Genomic DNA, 15,922 nt, shown 5'->3' on the forward strand with positions numbered 1-15,922 from the left:
TCTCCCCTCTCTCTCGGGCCCCCTACATTTTGGAAAGTGTCGGGCCCCTAGGCTTAAGCCGATTGCACTGCCCCAAACAAAATATCTACAGCAAACACACCAAAAATTGCGTAGGTAAAAAATAGTGTTGCCGATATCATAACTCAGCCGATTCCGATACCAACTATTTAACCGATATTTGAGATTCGAGAAGTCGTTACCGATACCGATATCGCAGACCATCGGTAGGCGAATTAGCCAAGCCAAAAGGTCAAGGTTAGCAGCGACATCTGCCTAGTTTTTGAGAAAATCGGTATCGGTTAAAATCGGTAATTTAGACGAGAGGCGAATAATCCGGAAAATCGCGATATCGGACTAGTAAAAAACAGGCAAAAATACTCACGTTATCGCAAGTGAGGGCGTGATTCTGCGCCTGTACGGGCACTTGCCGGACGGTGCCTCTTCCCAGCGCTTCTTTCTTCCTCTGGGTCGAGAAGAGCCTCAGCTCGCGGCGCTCCTCCTCGCTGAGGGCGCTGCAGTAGCGCACTTCGTTGTCGTGAGGGGGCAGCTGGTGCAGGAGCTGCTTGATGCGGTACTTCTCCCCGACGCTGTTGATGTACGGCACTTTGGCTTCTGGCAGGCCGGCGAAGTACAAGTGCACCTAACGACAAAGAAATACACCGTTGAATTAATCGGTACAAGAGCACCTAACGCGAAAGAAACATCGTTGAAATTTAAAAACGAATTTTTCGGTACAAGAGCACCAAACGCTAAAAAAAGCGAAGCACAGTTATAATTTAACATGTAATTTATTGGTACAACTACAACTAACGCCAAAAACACAGCCCGTTGAAATTTAACAACGAATTAACCGGTACAAGAGCACCTAACGCTAAAGAAGCGCGAAGCACAGATGAAATTTAACAACTAATTTATCGGTACAAGAGCACCTAACGCGAACGAAACACCGTTGAAATTTATCAACGAATTTCTCGTAATTGGATTGTTACGTTTTTAATCGGGGATAATTGTCAGAAAATGGCCCACTTTTTTAAGCCACTTCCATTGTAGGATTCTTTAAATACGTGACGCTAATGGGGTCAATATCAAAGTCATTTTTCCCGCAATAGGTACACGGTAGTACCCCCCTACCTGGGTTAGTTTTTAATGTATTTCGTTAATGAGAAGAAACACAATAACCAGGAAGATGGGGCGGTTAATTAAGGAAATTTTGTACCTGCAAGTTAGTAAAATTACGTAGAAATTAATATTTTAATTTCTTTAGCGTTTGGAAAACACGAAAATAATTTTTAATTTATATGGCCCGCAGTTTTTTGGTCCCGTCGTACGAGGGCGCTGATGTCATTACGCTTTTTTAAGAGTCGCTGACGTTAATTGTTCCGTGGCGTAGGTAGACTCGCGTCAGGTTAATTACCTTTGTCGAGCTCGATTTCGGTCCATTCAGTAACGCAGATTGGGGAGAGGATCCGCTGTCGGGAAGGTCGTTAATTATACAATCCCATTGTGCCTGCTTCCGAATGGCCCGCCTGCTTCGGTTTTAGATCTGGTTTCCCCAAAACAGTCATTGTTTCCGAGATCTATTAATAATCTAGACTGCCTTTGTTTGCGGGGTTTCTTGGAAGTGCCAGAGGGGAATAGACCATTCTATAAAGTACTACTTATATAGTTATTTACTTTTGTTTATAGAGAGGCAGAAGGTTTGGCCCGATTTTTCATGAACCAGGGAGGCTCAAAACAGGATTATCTGGCAAACCTGCCAACCTATAGATCTGGATAAATAGTGGATGTTTATCAAAATCCTACTTATGAAACGGTTATAGTTTTATAGAAACCATTATAAATAGTTTTAATAAGGATTTTAACTTTAAAAACATTGAATATTGGTATAACGTTGAGGAACGAAATATAGAAAATCTACAGGTGAAACAATTATTGTATGATATTGGAAAAATATTTATATATTTTGCATACAACGAAGCCATGAATTTAGGTAATGCCAACATGAAACAAAAGATAAAAGAAAATTTCTTTATAAAATTATTAAGAATATGCACTTACCATCAAGAAATGGAGAAGAGAAATGAGCGTAATTTTTTAAAACTTTTAAAAGAAAGTAAAATATGCCAGATAGATTGCACCCAAAAAATTTCACTTAATCCCGATCTTGTCAATTTGTTTGTATTTTAAAGAATACTGAATGTAAATATGTAAATATGCCGGTTTGTAATTTTGTTTTGGTTTTTAAATAAATTAAAAAAAAATAGTCAATTAACTATATATCATTGATTTTGTAAATAGTTTAGTTTAGTTATATTATCTTCACGTAGGCTACCTTAGCTATATTTTGAAAACTGAGTTTATGGGTGACGCAGTGACGCTTCAGAAAATACAAATCAAGACAAGAGAGATACCAATTACCGGGGCCCGTGCAGCCTCGGGGGCCCGATTCAGAACTAACGAGGTATACTTCACCATTCAAATGTATAGTTATCTCTAATAATTAGGGCTCTATGGGGACCCGAAATTTATATCTTCCGGGAACGCTCTCGGCTGCCGTCTGTATGAACCCATAACAACATCATAATTATCTAGAACTATAAATAAATATATTCGATGTAAACGTAGGCATATTTACATTTTTATAAAGCATATTTTATCGATGTTATCGTTTTAGTAAATGATCTCTTTGTCCCTGCATACTAAACGTATTTAAAAAATCAGAGCGGAAGCCTGAAAAGGTATACGCTACGAACGAATAGGGAGATTCCATTCTCTAGGCAATGTATGGTCGTTTTTAAACTGCCCTAGCCTCACAATATCATACATAGATTAAAAAATTATCCCTTTGCCACCATAATGAAAAATGCTAAACGTGTCAGTATTATTAACTAATATTTTCGATATTTCCCAAACATTGCCCGATATTTCCCAAACATTGCCCGATATTTCAAAAACATTGCCCGATATTTCCCAAACATTGCCCGATATTTCCCAAACATTGCCCGATATTTTCCAAACATTGCCCGATATTTCAAAAACATTGCCCGATATTTCCCAAACATTGGCCGATATTTCCCAAACATTGCCCGATATTTCCCAAACATTGGCCGATATTTTCCAAACATTGGCCGATATTTTCCAAACATTGGCCGATATTTTCCAAACATTGGCCGATATTTTCCAAACATTGCCCAATATTTTCCAAGCTTTTCTGATATTTCCCAAACATTGTCGATATTTTCCAATCATTGCCCGATATTTCCCAAGCTTTTCTGATATTTCCCAAGCTTTTCCCGATATTTCCCAAGCTTTTCCCGATATTTCCCAAACATTCCCCGATATTTCCCAAACATTCCCCGATATTATTCGGTACTACTCAAATATTTCAATATTTTTCAATATATTTCCACAATTTCTTCTCATTTTTCTAAATTTTAAAAAATTCGCATTTCTATTCTTAGCTTTTTGTAGGGCAGAATTCTTAAGTGGCTAGCCCCCCGCTGTTAACAAGCCGTGAGTAAAACACGAAAACAACACGCAAACTATAAGCTATCAAAGTGCCACAATTGGAGCCAAAGTAAAAAATAGTTGGCCACGAAATGTCTGCGTAGTTGGCGGACCAGCTAGAAGATGGCGCGGTAGTCGTGGCCAGAGGGTGCAAAATATCCCGCGAACATGTAGGTATCATCCATGGACGGCAGTTCTTCCGTAACCTGTAATTTGGCGTTGGACGAGATATTTCTTCGTAAATTCCCCCGTGGATGTAGAAATGCACCGCTCGGAGGCGAGGGATGGTTGTTAGGCCCTATTTTTTTAAAGGTATTTTCCACATTTTTCGGCATATTTTTGGTGCAGGGGGGCGCATCACGCAGGGGGGAGGAAGTCGAAACGCCCTTGGTGAAGGAAAGCTAGTTTTTCGAAGCCAAAAAGAGGATGTTTGGATTGAACTTCTCATTGTAATTAGGCTAATGTTTTCAGAACCAGACCAATTGAGGGGGCTATGTTTTGTGATCCCTGGTCATAGAACATTCATGCTAGGACATTTCTACCGAATAGCCAAAGAAAGTTGTCAATGATATTAGGTGTAGGCATGACTGTAGCAAAACAATGGTATTACCTCAATTTATTGTATTTCATAATAAAAGTTATTGTATTTCATAATAAAATTTATTGTATTTAATAATTAAATTTATTGTATTTAATAATTAAATTTATTGTATTTAATAATTAAATTTATTGTATTTAATAATTAAATTTATTGTATTTAATAATTAAATTTATTGTATTTAATCATTGATTTAATCATTCAAATTTCATTGATTTAATAATTCATTTTCATTGTTTTAAATATTCAATTTCATTGATTTAATAATTGAATTTCATTTATTTAAATATTCAATTTCATTGATTTCATAATTCAAATTTCATTGATTTCATAATTCAAATTTCATTGATTTCATAATTCAAATTTCATTGATTTAAATATTCAATTTCATTGATTTAAATATTCAATTTCATTGATTTAAATATTCAATTTCATTGATTTAAATATTCAATTTCATTGATTTAATAATTGAATTTCATTTATTTAAATATTCAATTTCATTGATTTCATAATTCAAATTTCATTGATTTCATAATTTAAATTTCATTGATTTAAATATTCAATTTCATTGATTTAAATATTCAATTTCATTGATTTAAATATTCAATTTCATTGATTTAAATATTCAATTTCATTGATTTAAATATTCAATTTCATTGATTTAAATATTCAATTTCATTGATTTAAATATTCAATTTCATTGATTTAAATATTCAATTTCATTGATTTAAATATTCAATTTCATTGATTTAAATATTCAATTTCATTGATTTAAATATTCAATTTCATTGATTTAAATATTCAATTTCATTGATTTAAATATTCAATTTCATTGATTTAAATATTCAATTTCATTGATTTAATCATCCAAATTTCGTTGATTTAATAATTCAAATTTCATTGATTAATCATTCAATTTCAGTCTTCATTAAATTTATTTTATTTAATAATTTAGTTTCATAATTTAATTATTTTATTTACTATACTCAGTTAGAAACTTTGAAAGGAAAAAATCTACTAGACAAATTAGCTTTTAAATAATCCACAGTTAATTTTATATCGAGATAGCGGAAACGGGAACACTTATAAACAGAATCTTTAACCTCTCAATTTTATTTGTGCCATCTTCAGAAATCAATAGTAGTTAAAAATCAGAAGAATTCCAGGGAAATCGCGTCAAATCGAAAAAGGTACCAAAGAAGGAGTATATATAGTTTGCATCCCTACGTCATCAATGACGCAGTTCCAAGTATAGATATAAGAACCAAGAATAAATATTTAATTTGAGCAAGAATGAACGGTTCTTTGCCGCCATTTTGAAGGTGTAGATTTCTTAGTAAAACGGGAGGGTTAACAGTTTCAATCGTCTGTTTGCGGATTTTAATTATTTTCAAATGATTAAGAAATTATTTTCACGTTAAAAATGGTTATCTGCCTGGTTAAAAATTGTTCGAGTAGTTCAATTACCAAGGAAGAGCGAAAATTGTTTATTTTATTCGATAGCGAAGGTAATTGTAAAAAGGATGACCGCAAAGGCCTAACTTTGATAAGCTTTGTTAACTTCTTTTCGTAGATATTTCTGTCGTAATTTGATATTTTATTTAAATCACCCGGCCTTAGAATCTTATCTGGCTTTGTTTAGGACCCATTTAAAATTTTAAAGCATAAATCTAATGCGTTTTGTAGCTTTGACGAGATTACCAACAAAATGGCTACCTATTTAGTAGCTACGCGCGAAATGGTTTGAATTTTTGATCGCCCTCCCAGTTTCCTTGGAGACCATAGGCCCCTCCCTTCGGTGCAAACTATGTATTGGTAATCACCGTAGTCATATTAATCCTTTGGAAATCAGTAGAAATGATGGGGAATCAAGGGAAATATTAAGTATTCAGAAATCAGGGACAAAGTTTTTCTTAATTGTTAATCCCATCGTCTCTGGAAATGACAATGGAAAAGAACACGTTTTTCGCTGGTTTTATTAAAAAAACTACGATTTAATTATTATAATGATTGAGCTAATTTAAATGACAATAGTAGGAAACATTTTTTCTATTCGAGAATTATGAGTATTTTAACCTCTATTATGCCCCAGGAGCTACAAATTTAAGAGTGATAGTTACGACCACCGTATATTTTAATATTTAAGCTACGGTATGAAACACAAGATTTAAATAATATTATGTTCAATATTATAACAAAATTGTACAAGACACAAAACGAAAACGTAGTTTGAAAATTGAATATATTTTAACACAAATATTTTGTACCCTTAGAATATGGAAATTTCATATTTTAGATACGATTTTCGAAGCCTAACAATAAACAAATTTCAGTAACATTAGTTCACGAACATTTAATATTATCATTAAAGACAAATATTGCTTGTCTTTGGGATTTTAATTTGAAAGTGTTAAGAGAAAAATAGTTCCCTTAATATTATATACAATAATTTATTATTATCCACTTTTTGACACTGACATGAACTTTTCTCTAAGAAGTGTCATTTAGGTAACACAGTTGCCAAGTCCATAAATTGTACCCAGCCCGGTATCCAAATACGTCAATGAATAAAAAATGAGCCCCTACACGCTGCACTTGAGGAACAACGTCCGCGAACCAGCTCGGAAAATTTACTCATTTTCGAAAAACCGTTTAAAGAAACGTTTTCGATCTCCATAAATTACGAAACTATACAGAAGAAAAGGCAACCTTGGCAAAATTGGAAGGCAATTGGCGCCACTAATGCTGGCGGAAATCCACAGAAGCGCTCTAAAAAGGGAATAGGCGGAGCCACTGAGTGGGCGCGGGACTAATTGGGTTCGTCACCCAAATCGAGACCAACATCGATACCTATCGCGCCAAATATTATGCCGATTTTTCAAAACCCACTTCGTCTAAAATCGACAACAGTTGGCGAGGGGACATTCGTTCAAATCCCTTACACTCTAGATTTGAGAATCTCGAAATCCCATTTGAAAATCTCGAAATCCCATTTGAAAATCTCGAAATCCCATTTGAAAATCTCGAAATCCAATTTGAAAATCTCGAAATCCCATTTGAAAATCTCGAAATCCCATTTGAAAATCTCGAAATCCCATTTGAAAATCTCGAAATCCAATTTGAAAATCTCGAAAAACCACTTAAATGGAAAATTATTAACATTTTGGGCTACGATTTCAAAAACCTTATAACGGGCTACCGAGGGCATAGTATTTCCTTTCAATTAATATATTCTTCGCCCTTCTAAGCCTAATTCTTGGAGAGATATGTGAAATACGGTCGCATCGGCTATACTTGTACGTGGGCCCAGTACACACAAATCCCTGACGGATTGTGAATAAAAAGTTCACCAATAGATTTCGTTTCGCCAACTCAGATGTCGTTGGGACAACTACTCAGATGTCGTTGGGACCACTACTCAGATGTCGTTGGGACCACTACTCAGATGTCGTTGGGACCACTACTCAGATGTCGTTGGGACCACTACTCAGATGTCGTTGGGACCACTACTCAGATGTCGTTGGGACCACTACTCAGATGTCGTTGGGACCACTACTCAGATGTCGTTGGGACCACTACTCAGATGTCGTTGGGACCACTACTCAGATGTCGTTGGGACCACTACTCAGATGTCGTTGGGACCACTACTCAGATGTCGTTGGGACCACTACTCAGATGTCGTTGGGACCACTACTCAGATGTCGTTGGGACCACTACTCAGATGTCGTTGGGACCACTACTCAGATGTCGTTGGGACCACTACTCAGATGGCGTTGGGACCACTACTCAGATGGCGTTGGGACCACTACTCAGATGGCGTTGGGACCACTACTCAGATGGCGTTGGGACCACTACTCAGATGGCGTTGGGACCACTACTCAGATGGCGTTGGGACCACTACTCAGATGGCGTTGGGACCACTACTCAGATGGCGTTGGGACCACTACTCAGATGGCGTTGGGACCACTACTCAGATGGCGTTGGGACCACTACTCAGATGGCGTTGGGACCACTACTCAGATGGCGTTGGGACCACTACTCAGATGGCGTTGGGACCACTACTCAGATGGCGTTGGGACCACTACTCAGATGGCGTTGGGACCACTACTCAGATGGCGTTGGGACCACTACTCAGATGGCGTTGGGACCACTACTCAGATGGCGTTGGGACCACTACTCAGATGGCGTTGGGACCACTACTCAGATGGCGTTGGGACCACTACTCAGATGGCGTTGGGACCACTACTCAGATGGCGTTGGGACCACTACTCAGATGGCGTTGGGACCACTACTCAGATGGCGTTGGGACCACTACTCAGATGGCGTTGGGACCACTACTCAGATGGCGTTGGGACCACTACTCAGATGGCGTTGGGACCACTACTCAGATGGCGTTGGGACCACTACTCAGATGGCGTTGGGACCACTACTCAGATGGCGTTGGGACCACTACTCAGATGGCGTTGGGACCACTACTCAGATGTCGTTGGGACCACTACTCAGATGTCGTTGGGACCACTACTCAGATGGCGTTGGGACCACTACTCAGATGGCGTTGGGACCACTACTCAGATGGCGTTGGGACCACTACTCAGATGGCGTTGGGACCACTACTCAGATGGCGTTGGGACCACTACTCAGATGGCGTTGGGACCACTACTCAGATGGCGTTGGGACAACTACTCAGATGGCGTTGGGACAACTACTCAGATGGCGTTGGGACAACTACTCAGATGGCGTTGGGACAACTACTCAGATGGCGTTGGGACAACTACTCAGATGGCGTTTGGTCCACTTAAAAGGAATGGCTCCCTCAATTGTAGCCTCCCCTCCCCTTGGATGACATAAACTGTCTACCTATACAATTATCTAGCTGAGAAATTGGTAAAATATCCCAAAGATTAACCATTAAAACACCGCTCCAGAGTGATTTATTCGTTCGAAATCAGATTAAAGACAAGGTTTTTCGCGGCCGTAAAAATCAATTTCACCCGAAAAGCTTTATCGGCGGCTCGTTAAGCCTTAGTCAACACTACCCACTGAAATTAAAACAACGCCGTTTCCTTCCCCTTCGCGACGACAACTTAATTTGAAAATAAAGCCAAGGTTCGCGAGCCTTTAAACTAAGACTACGGACTTAATTGGTCGTCGGATTCTATTTGTCTTTTAACATACAACCCCCACGCGTTGGCATAAAATATAAGCCACTTTGGAGGTTTTTACAAGTTTTCCGCTTCGCATCTGGGCCTGGCCTATCAAAAGCTAATATCTTTTTATCGACTGTTTTTCTCTTTGGAAACTTTAAAAGAGGTTTTACTATTGGGTGTATATAACGTCATCTTAGAAATTGTGACACGCTTTAGATTGATGTACTCGAGAACTTAATTTATAGCTTTCCGATAACACTTTTTTTTCTTCTTACAAGTTTTAAGTCCTCCCCAGTACCCTTGAAATTATTGAAGCGAAGCGAGCATACTCGAACGAATCAATTAGCCTATTCAGTTTATCGAGCCATGTGTTAAATTCATAAACTCTTCGATTTTCTATGAATCACAAAACGTCTACTTAGCAGACGATAATGTAAGTTGAATAGGTTAATTTCGGTTAAAATACAGGGTGTGTCAAAAGTGTATGCAAAAAATATAAGGAGTTGTAGGGGGTGAGTTGAGAAGTATGCCTGTTTTTTCCCGCATTTTCCTACGATGAGTGAAAAGAGGGCCAGAGAGCTTCAAAGTGTGGCCTACTAGCCCCTGGAAGTAGGCTGCAACAAGCGCCAAATCAAGCAGCAGGGAAATGCGAGCATTAAGGTTTGGGTTCGTGTGATAGTTAAAAAAGGACTTTGTAAACAATTCCAGGTAACCAGCGTAAAAAGGTAACTTAAACAGTATTTAAAGTCCCTGCTGCTTGGTTTAGCGCTTGTGGCAGCCTACTTCCAGGGGCTAGTAGACCACACTTTTGAAGCTCTCTGGCGCTCGTTTAATTCATAGTACGCCTATGGGGAAAAAAACAGGCATACTTCTCAACTCACCCCCTACAAACCAAGCAACAGGGACTTAAAATACTGTTTAAGTTTACTATATTTATACGCTGGTTACCTCGATTTGTTTACAAAGTCCTTTTTACCTATCACACTGAACCCAAACCTTAATGTTCGCAGAATTCGTATAATGAACTAACCTTAATCCAAGTATATATTGAACTAGCCTAAGCTAAAGCGAAAAACTAATTTTAATTAACTAACAGACAAAGTACATTAATTAGTCCAAACAAAAACAGAAACAAATTAATTTTTAAATTAAATCTATACCCTTGGATATTTCGAATATAAGCTCGCCATGTACAGTACACGATTTCAATTAAATCAATTTCTGGCACGTTAGGAAAGCCCAATTTCCAAAAGTTGAAATAGTTGATTTAAAATCTTCGAGTTTCGAATAAAAATTCGATTTGGAACAGTCCTTTATGTTTTTGACTTAGCTAATTGACGGTTTTTAGGAGATATGTTCATTTCTTTGATACGGTTAATTTCATGGTATGAATTAATTACAAACCCCAAACCTATTCTGACAAGAATCTTCGCATTTTCGACTATTGTGACTACACTCATGGTATTTTCAACTATTCCGACTATAATCTTGGCATTTTCGACTATTCTGACTACACTCATGGTATTTTCAACTATTCCGACTATAATCTTGGCATTTTCGACTATTCTGACTACACTCATGGTATTTTCAACTATTCCGACTATAATCTTGGCATTTTCGACTATTCTGACAAAAATCTGAGCCATGGAACTATTCTCACAAGAATATGAGTATTCTAAAATATTCTTACAAGAATACGAGTATTCCAAACTATTCGCACAAGAATCTAAGTATTTTTAACTATTCCCAAAAAAATTTAAACGGTCAAGACAAGAATCTCGACATTCCGGACTATTCTGACAACAATCTTAACATTTCTGACCATTCAAACCAGAATTATTCTGCAGTATTCTGACAAGAGTATCAAAATTCCGCGCAGCATTCTGACAAAAGTATCAAAATTCCGCAGTATTCTGACAAAAGTATCAAAATTCTGCAGTATTCTGACAAAAGTATCAACATTCTGCAGTATTCTGACAAATGTATCAAAATTCCGCAGTATTCTGACAAAAGTATCAAAATTCCGCAGTATTCTGACAAAAGTATCAACATTCCGCAGTATTCTGACAAAAGTATCAAAATTCCGCAGTATTCTGACAAAAGTATCAACATTCTGCAGTATTCTGACAAAAGTATCAAAATTTCGCAGTATTCTGACAAAAGTATCAACATTCTGCAGTATTCTGACAAAAGTATCAAAATTCCGCAGTATTCTGACTAAAGTATCAAAATTCCGCAGTATTCTGACAAAAGTATCAACATTCTGCAGTATTCTGACAAAAGTATCAAAATTCCGCAGTATTCTGACAAAAGTATCAAAATTCCGCAGTATTCTGACAAAAGTATCAACATTCCGCAGTATTCTGACAAAAGTATCAACATTCCGCAGTATTCTGACAAAAGTATCAAAATTTCGCAGTATTCTGACAAAAGTATCAACATTCTGCAGTATTCTGACAAAAGTATCAACATTCCGCAGTACTCTGACAAAAGTATCAACATTCCGCAGTATTCTGACAAAAGTATCAACATTCCGGGATTTTAATAATAATAATCAGCTAGGCTAATACCCAAGGCACCACCTTAGGCCTAAGTCATCATGCGACTTTTGAAGCCCTTAATTCAGGTGGCCGGGTTACATGAATCTGGACAATCAAATAAAGTTCTTGCAAAGAATAACGAAAACGTTCTAGCAACGAAAGTGAGTCTCGTGGTTCATATTTGACGGTTTAGCAAAACGCGTCAAGTCATAGAGAACGAAAGCCACCTTTCTATTTTGTAAGAATTCTTCCAACGTATAGCTACAGTCAAATAATTTTAAACAGTGTAAAGCCAATTCCGATCCTTTAGCGGGCCTAATCGTGATATAAACCGTAAAAAATATAGATAGGAACATCCTCAGCAGGTGGCGCAATCCCCGACCAATTAAAACACCCCAGGCAGAACGAATTTTAAATATTTTAAAAACGCTTCAAAATGGCCACCCATGGCGCCGCCAACCTTTCAAAATAATCAAATAATAACTTTGAACGCGCGATGAAAACGTAAATATAACTCGTAGTAAACCAGAATATAAACAACACGTTGTATTTCCCCCCTATAATTACCTATCGTTTCCGTTAAAGCGAAAAAGAGCTAAGCCTTAGTAGGGCCTTGGCCAAAACAAAGCTACGCGGGCGCTAGTCAATTACTTTAAGCCTCAACGTGACGTTAAGCCTGACGTGACGACAGACGCCACTAGGTGACCTTCGAAACAAAACAGGTCGTAATTTCGAGTTGGTTCGGAGTCCCTCGAGACAATGAAGAGGATACGGACGGGAAAAAAAGTAATTAAACTTTTATAACCCCCTCTGGCGAACGAACTTTGAACTGGCGTCTCATCTGGAAGACTTGATTTTGTTATTTTTCGAACGCGTTGCATGACGAAAACGGCATGACGGTTAAAAATGTGGGCGGAGTTTTTCAAAGAAGGGACGAGCTGGATTTGTTTTACGCCATAAATAATAATGAAATTTTTTAAGCCACTTTACCGGTGGTCCTATACAAGCTAGTTATTTCGGCGGCTCTTTTTCCCAGAAAGGTTTTAATCGCGATTTTCATCCCCGATGGAATCAACGACTGATCATAAATTATAAACACTGTTACAAACGGAATTGATTACTTATTAAGTTGGGTAAAACCAGATTTGGGAATTAACAAGAAAATGTTCGTAGAAATATTAAAATTTATCGACAGGGGGAAAGTAGAGAAAAATTTACTACATTTTAGAAATTAATGTAGTTGTGAAATGGATGGGTGAATCTTAAAACTGAAGGGTTTCCTGGGTTTCATTGGAGTGTCGTAAATATTGATTTGGTGAGATCGCATTGACGGAAAATTTAGTGATTGGGTGAAGCTCTGTGACGCCCAAAATATACCGATTGGTTCAAGCCTTATTGGCGCCCAAAATATACCGATTGGTTCAAACCTTATTGGCGCCCAAAATATACCGATTGGTTCAAGCCTTATTGGCGCCCAAAATATACCGATTGGTTCAAGCCTTATTGGCGCCCAAAATATACCGATTGGTTCAAGCCTTATTAGCGCCCAAAATATACCGATTGGTTCAAGCCTTATTGGCGCCCAAAATATACCGATTGGTTCAAGCCTTATTGGCGCCCAAAATATACCGATTGGTTCAAGCCTTATTGGCGCCCAAAATATACCGATTGGTTCAAGCCTTATTGGCGCCCAAAATATACCGATTGGTTCAAGCCTTATTGGCGCCCAAAATATACCGATTGGTTCAAGCCTTATTGGCGCCCAAAATATACCGATTGGTTCAAGCCTTATTGGTGCCCAAAATATACCGATTGGTTCAAGCCTTATTGGCGCCCAAAATATACCGATTGGTTCAAAGCTTATTGACGCCAAATATACCAATTGGGCCAATTTTTATGACGTCGAATGTATTGATTGGGTGAAGACCCTTATGACGTCAAATGTATTGATTGGGTGAAGACCCTTATGACGTCGAATGTATTGATTGGGTGAAGACCCTTATGACGTCGAATGTATTGATTGGGTGAAGACCCTTATGACGTCGAATGTATTGATTGGGTGAAGACCCTTATGACGTCGAATGTATTGATTGGGTGAAGACCCTTATGACGTCGAATGTATTGATTGGGTGAAGACCCTTATGACGTCGAATGTATTGATTGGGTGAAGACCCTTATGACGTCGAATGTATTGATTGGGTGAAGACCCTTATGACGTCGAATGTATTGATTGGGTGAAGACCCTTATGACGTCGAATTTAGTGATTGGGTGAAAACCTTTATGACACCAACTGTACTGATTGGGTGAAGACCCTTATGACGTCGAATGTATTGATTGGGTGAAGACCCTTATGACGTCGAATGTATTGATTGGGTGAAGACCCTTATGACGTCGAATGTATTGATTGGGTGAATATCCTTATGACGTCGAATGTATTGATTGGGTGAAGACCCTTATGACGTCGAATGTATTGATTGGGTGAAGACCCTTATGACGTCGAATGTATTGATTGGGTGAAGACCCTTATGACGCCGAATGTATTGATTGGGTGAAGACCCTTATGACGTCGAATGTATTGATTGGGTGAAGACCCTTATGACGTCGAATGTATTGATTGGGTGAAGACCCTTATGACGTCGAATTTAGTGATTGGGTGAAAACCTTTATGACACCAACTGTACTGATTGGGTGAAGACCCTTACGACACCGATTGGATGAACTCTTGTACCGAAGGGATAATATCCAAATGTAGTTTTAGCGAACGGTCAAAAATGAGAGTAAAGGGTGTAAGACAGTGTGCTTACTTGTTCGGGCTTGAGCGCAGGCGGCACCCAGGTGTACTCCTCGAGGGCGCATCCGCTGTCGTCATCAGACTGGGACTGCCTCTGGTTGGCCTCGGCGGTGGGCGCGAATGGAAGCGCCATCTTTTGGGAGAGCAGTGACCGATCCATCTCCTGGGACAAGTTGGGCGTGGCGTGCTGGATCGTCTCTCCATTGGCGGACACCGTGTGCTCGTCGCGCGGACATTTGCAATTGCGACACACTTTCCTGCAAACAGACAAAAGACAAGCTCGGTTATTTCAGGGTCTCAGTCAATAATTCACAAAAATATATAACAAATAGAAAGATTACGCTAATAAAGTATGCACCAAATATAATATCAGGAATCCATAGCTCTACTTGGAATGTTTATCCTGGAGTATCGCCTATGGTAAGATCACTCTGACGGTTTTGGCCCCGCCTACAAGAGAAAAAATCCCCTCTGCGCGCACTCCCCTCTCACGTTGTTGTTTGTTAAGTTAACATAGTGACGTCAAAAAAACCGTCAGTCACATCGAGACGAAAATCTGCCGCGATAAGCATTCCAAGTAAAGGTATGGATTCCTGATTTTATAGAACTTCTAATTCAGAGAGCTTTCTGATTGACGGTTTAGTAACGAAGCGATTTCCCACTTCAGGCACCTGACCTCCGAACAATCGGCCTCCATCGGTGGCACTGTAGGGCGCTATCTACCGAGGGGTAGATAATTCGGTTACAAGGTGCCCTAATAAGCAAGATTAAAAACTTTATCAGTATTTCGTTATTTTTAATCTTTATACAGCCAAAGCTAAAAATTTGGTTTTCATCAGATTCAATCAACGGAGGAATTATATGAAAATCTAAAATTTATAGGATTTACCAATAGTTTTCAATAATATATAGAAATTATACGATGAAAATCTAAACAAATTGCATATTTATTGCATATTTAAGAATGTATAGGAATTCTAGGAAGAAAATATTAGATTTCTATAAAAATAATACTAGCATATTTATATAAATAATTCAATATAGAAAGTATAGGGTGAAAATCTAAAACATATAGGATATTTATATTAATAATACTAAAAAATACATAGAAATTACACGATGAAAATCTAAAAAATTTAGGATATTTCAATCAATAATACTAAAACATATTTAAATCAATAATACTACAACATATTTAAATCAATAATACTAAAACATATTTAAATCAATAATACTAAAACATATTTAAATCAATAATACTAAAAAATATTTAGGAATTATAGGATGAAAATCTAAAAAAATAGGATATTTAAATCAATAATACTAAAATATGTATAG

General features: G+C 37.8%; 1 protein-coding gene across 2 annotated transcripts in view; it reads right to left on the bottom strand.

The window, feature by feature from the left end:
* LOC149961270 (uncharacterized) overlaps positions 1–15,922 on the bottom strand; it is a 151,922-nt gene that overhangs the window by 11,960 nt on the left and 124,040 nt on the right. For both annotated transcript variants that reach the window (XM_090176409.1, XM_090176415.1), the window contains exons 3-4: positions 14,598–14,841; positions 383–640 (exon numbers count right to left, since the gene is read on the bottom strand). In XM_090176409.1, the coding sequence (XP_090032535.1) occupies positions 383–640; positions 14,598–14,841 (502 nt within the window). The remainder of the gene's footprint in view (positions 1–382; positions 641–14,597; positions 14,842–15,922) is intronic.

The sequence above is a fragment of the Leiobunum rupestre genome, chromosome 1 (assembly GCF_980474605.1).
Source record: "Leiobunum rupestre chromosome 1, qqLeiRupe1.1.hap1, whole genome shotgun sequence".
Classification (NCBI taxonomy): Eukaryota; Metazoa; Arthropoda; class Arachnida; order Opiliones; family Sclerosomatidae; genus Leiobunum; species Leiobunum rupestre.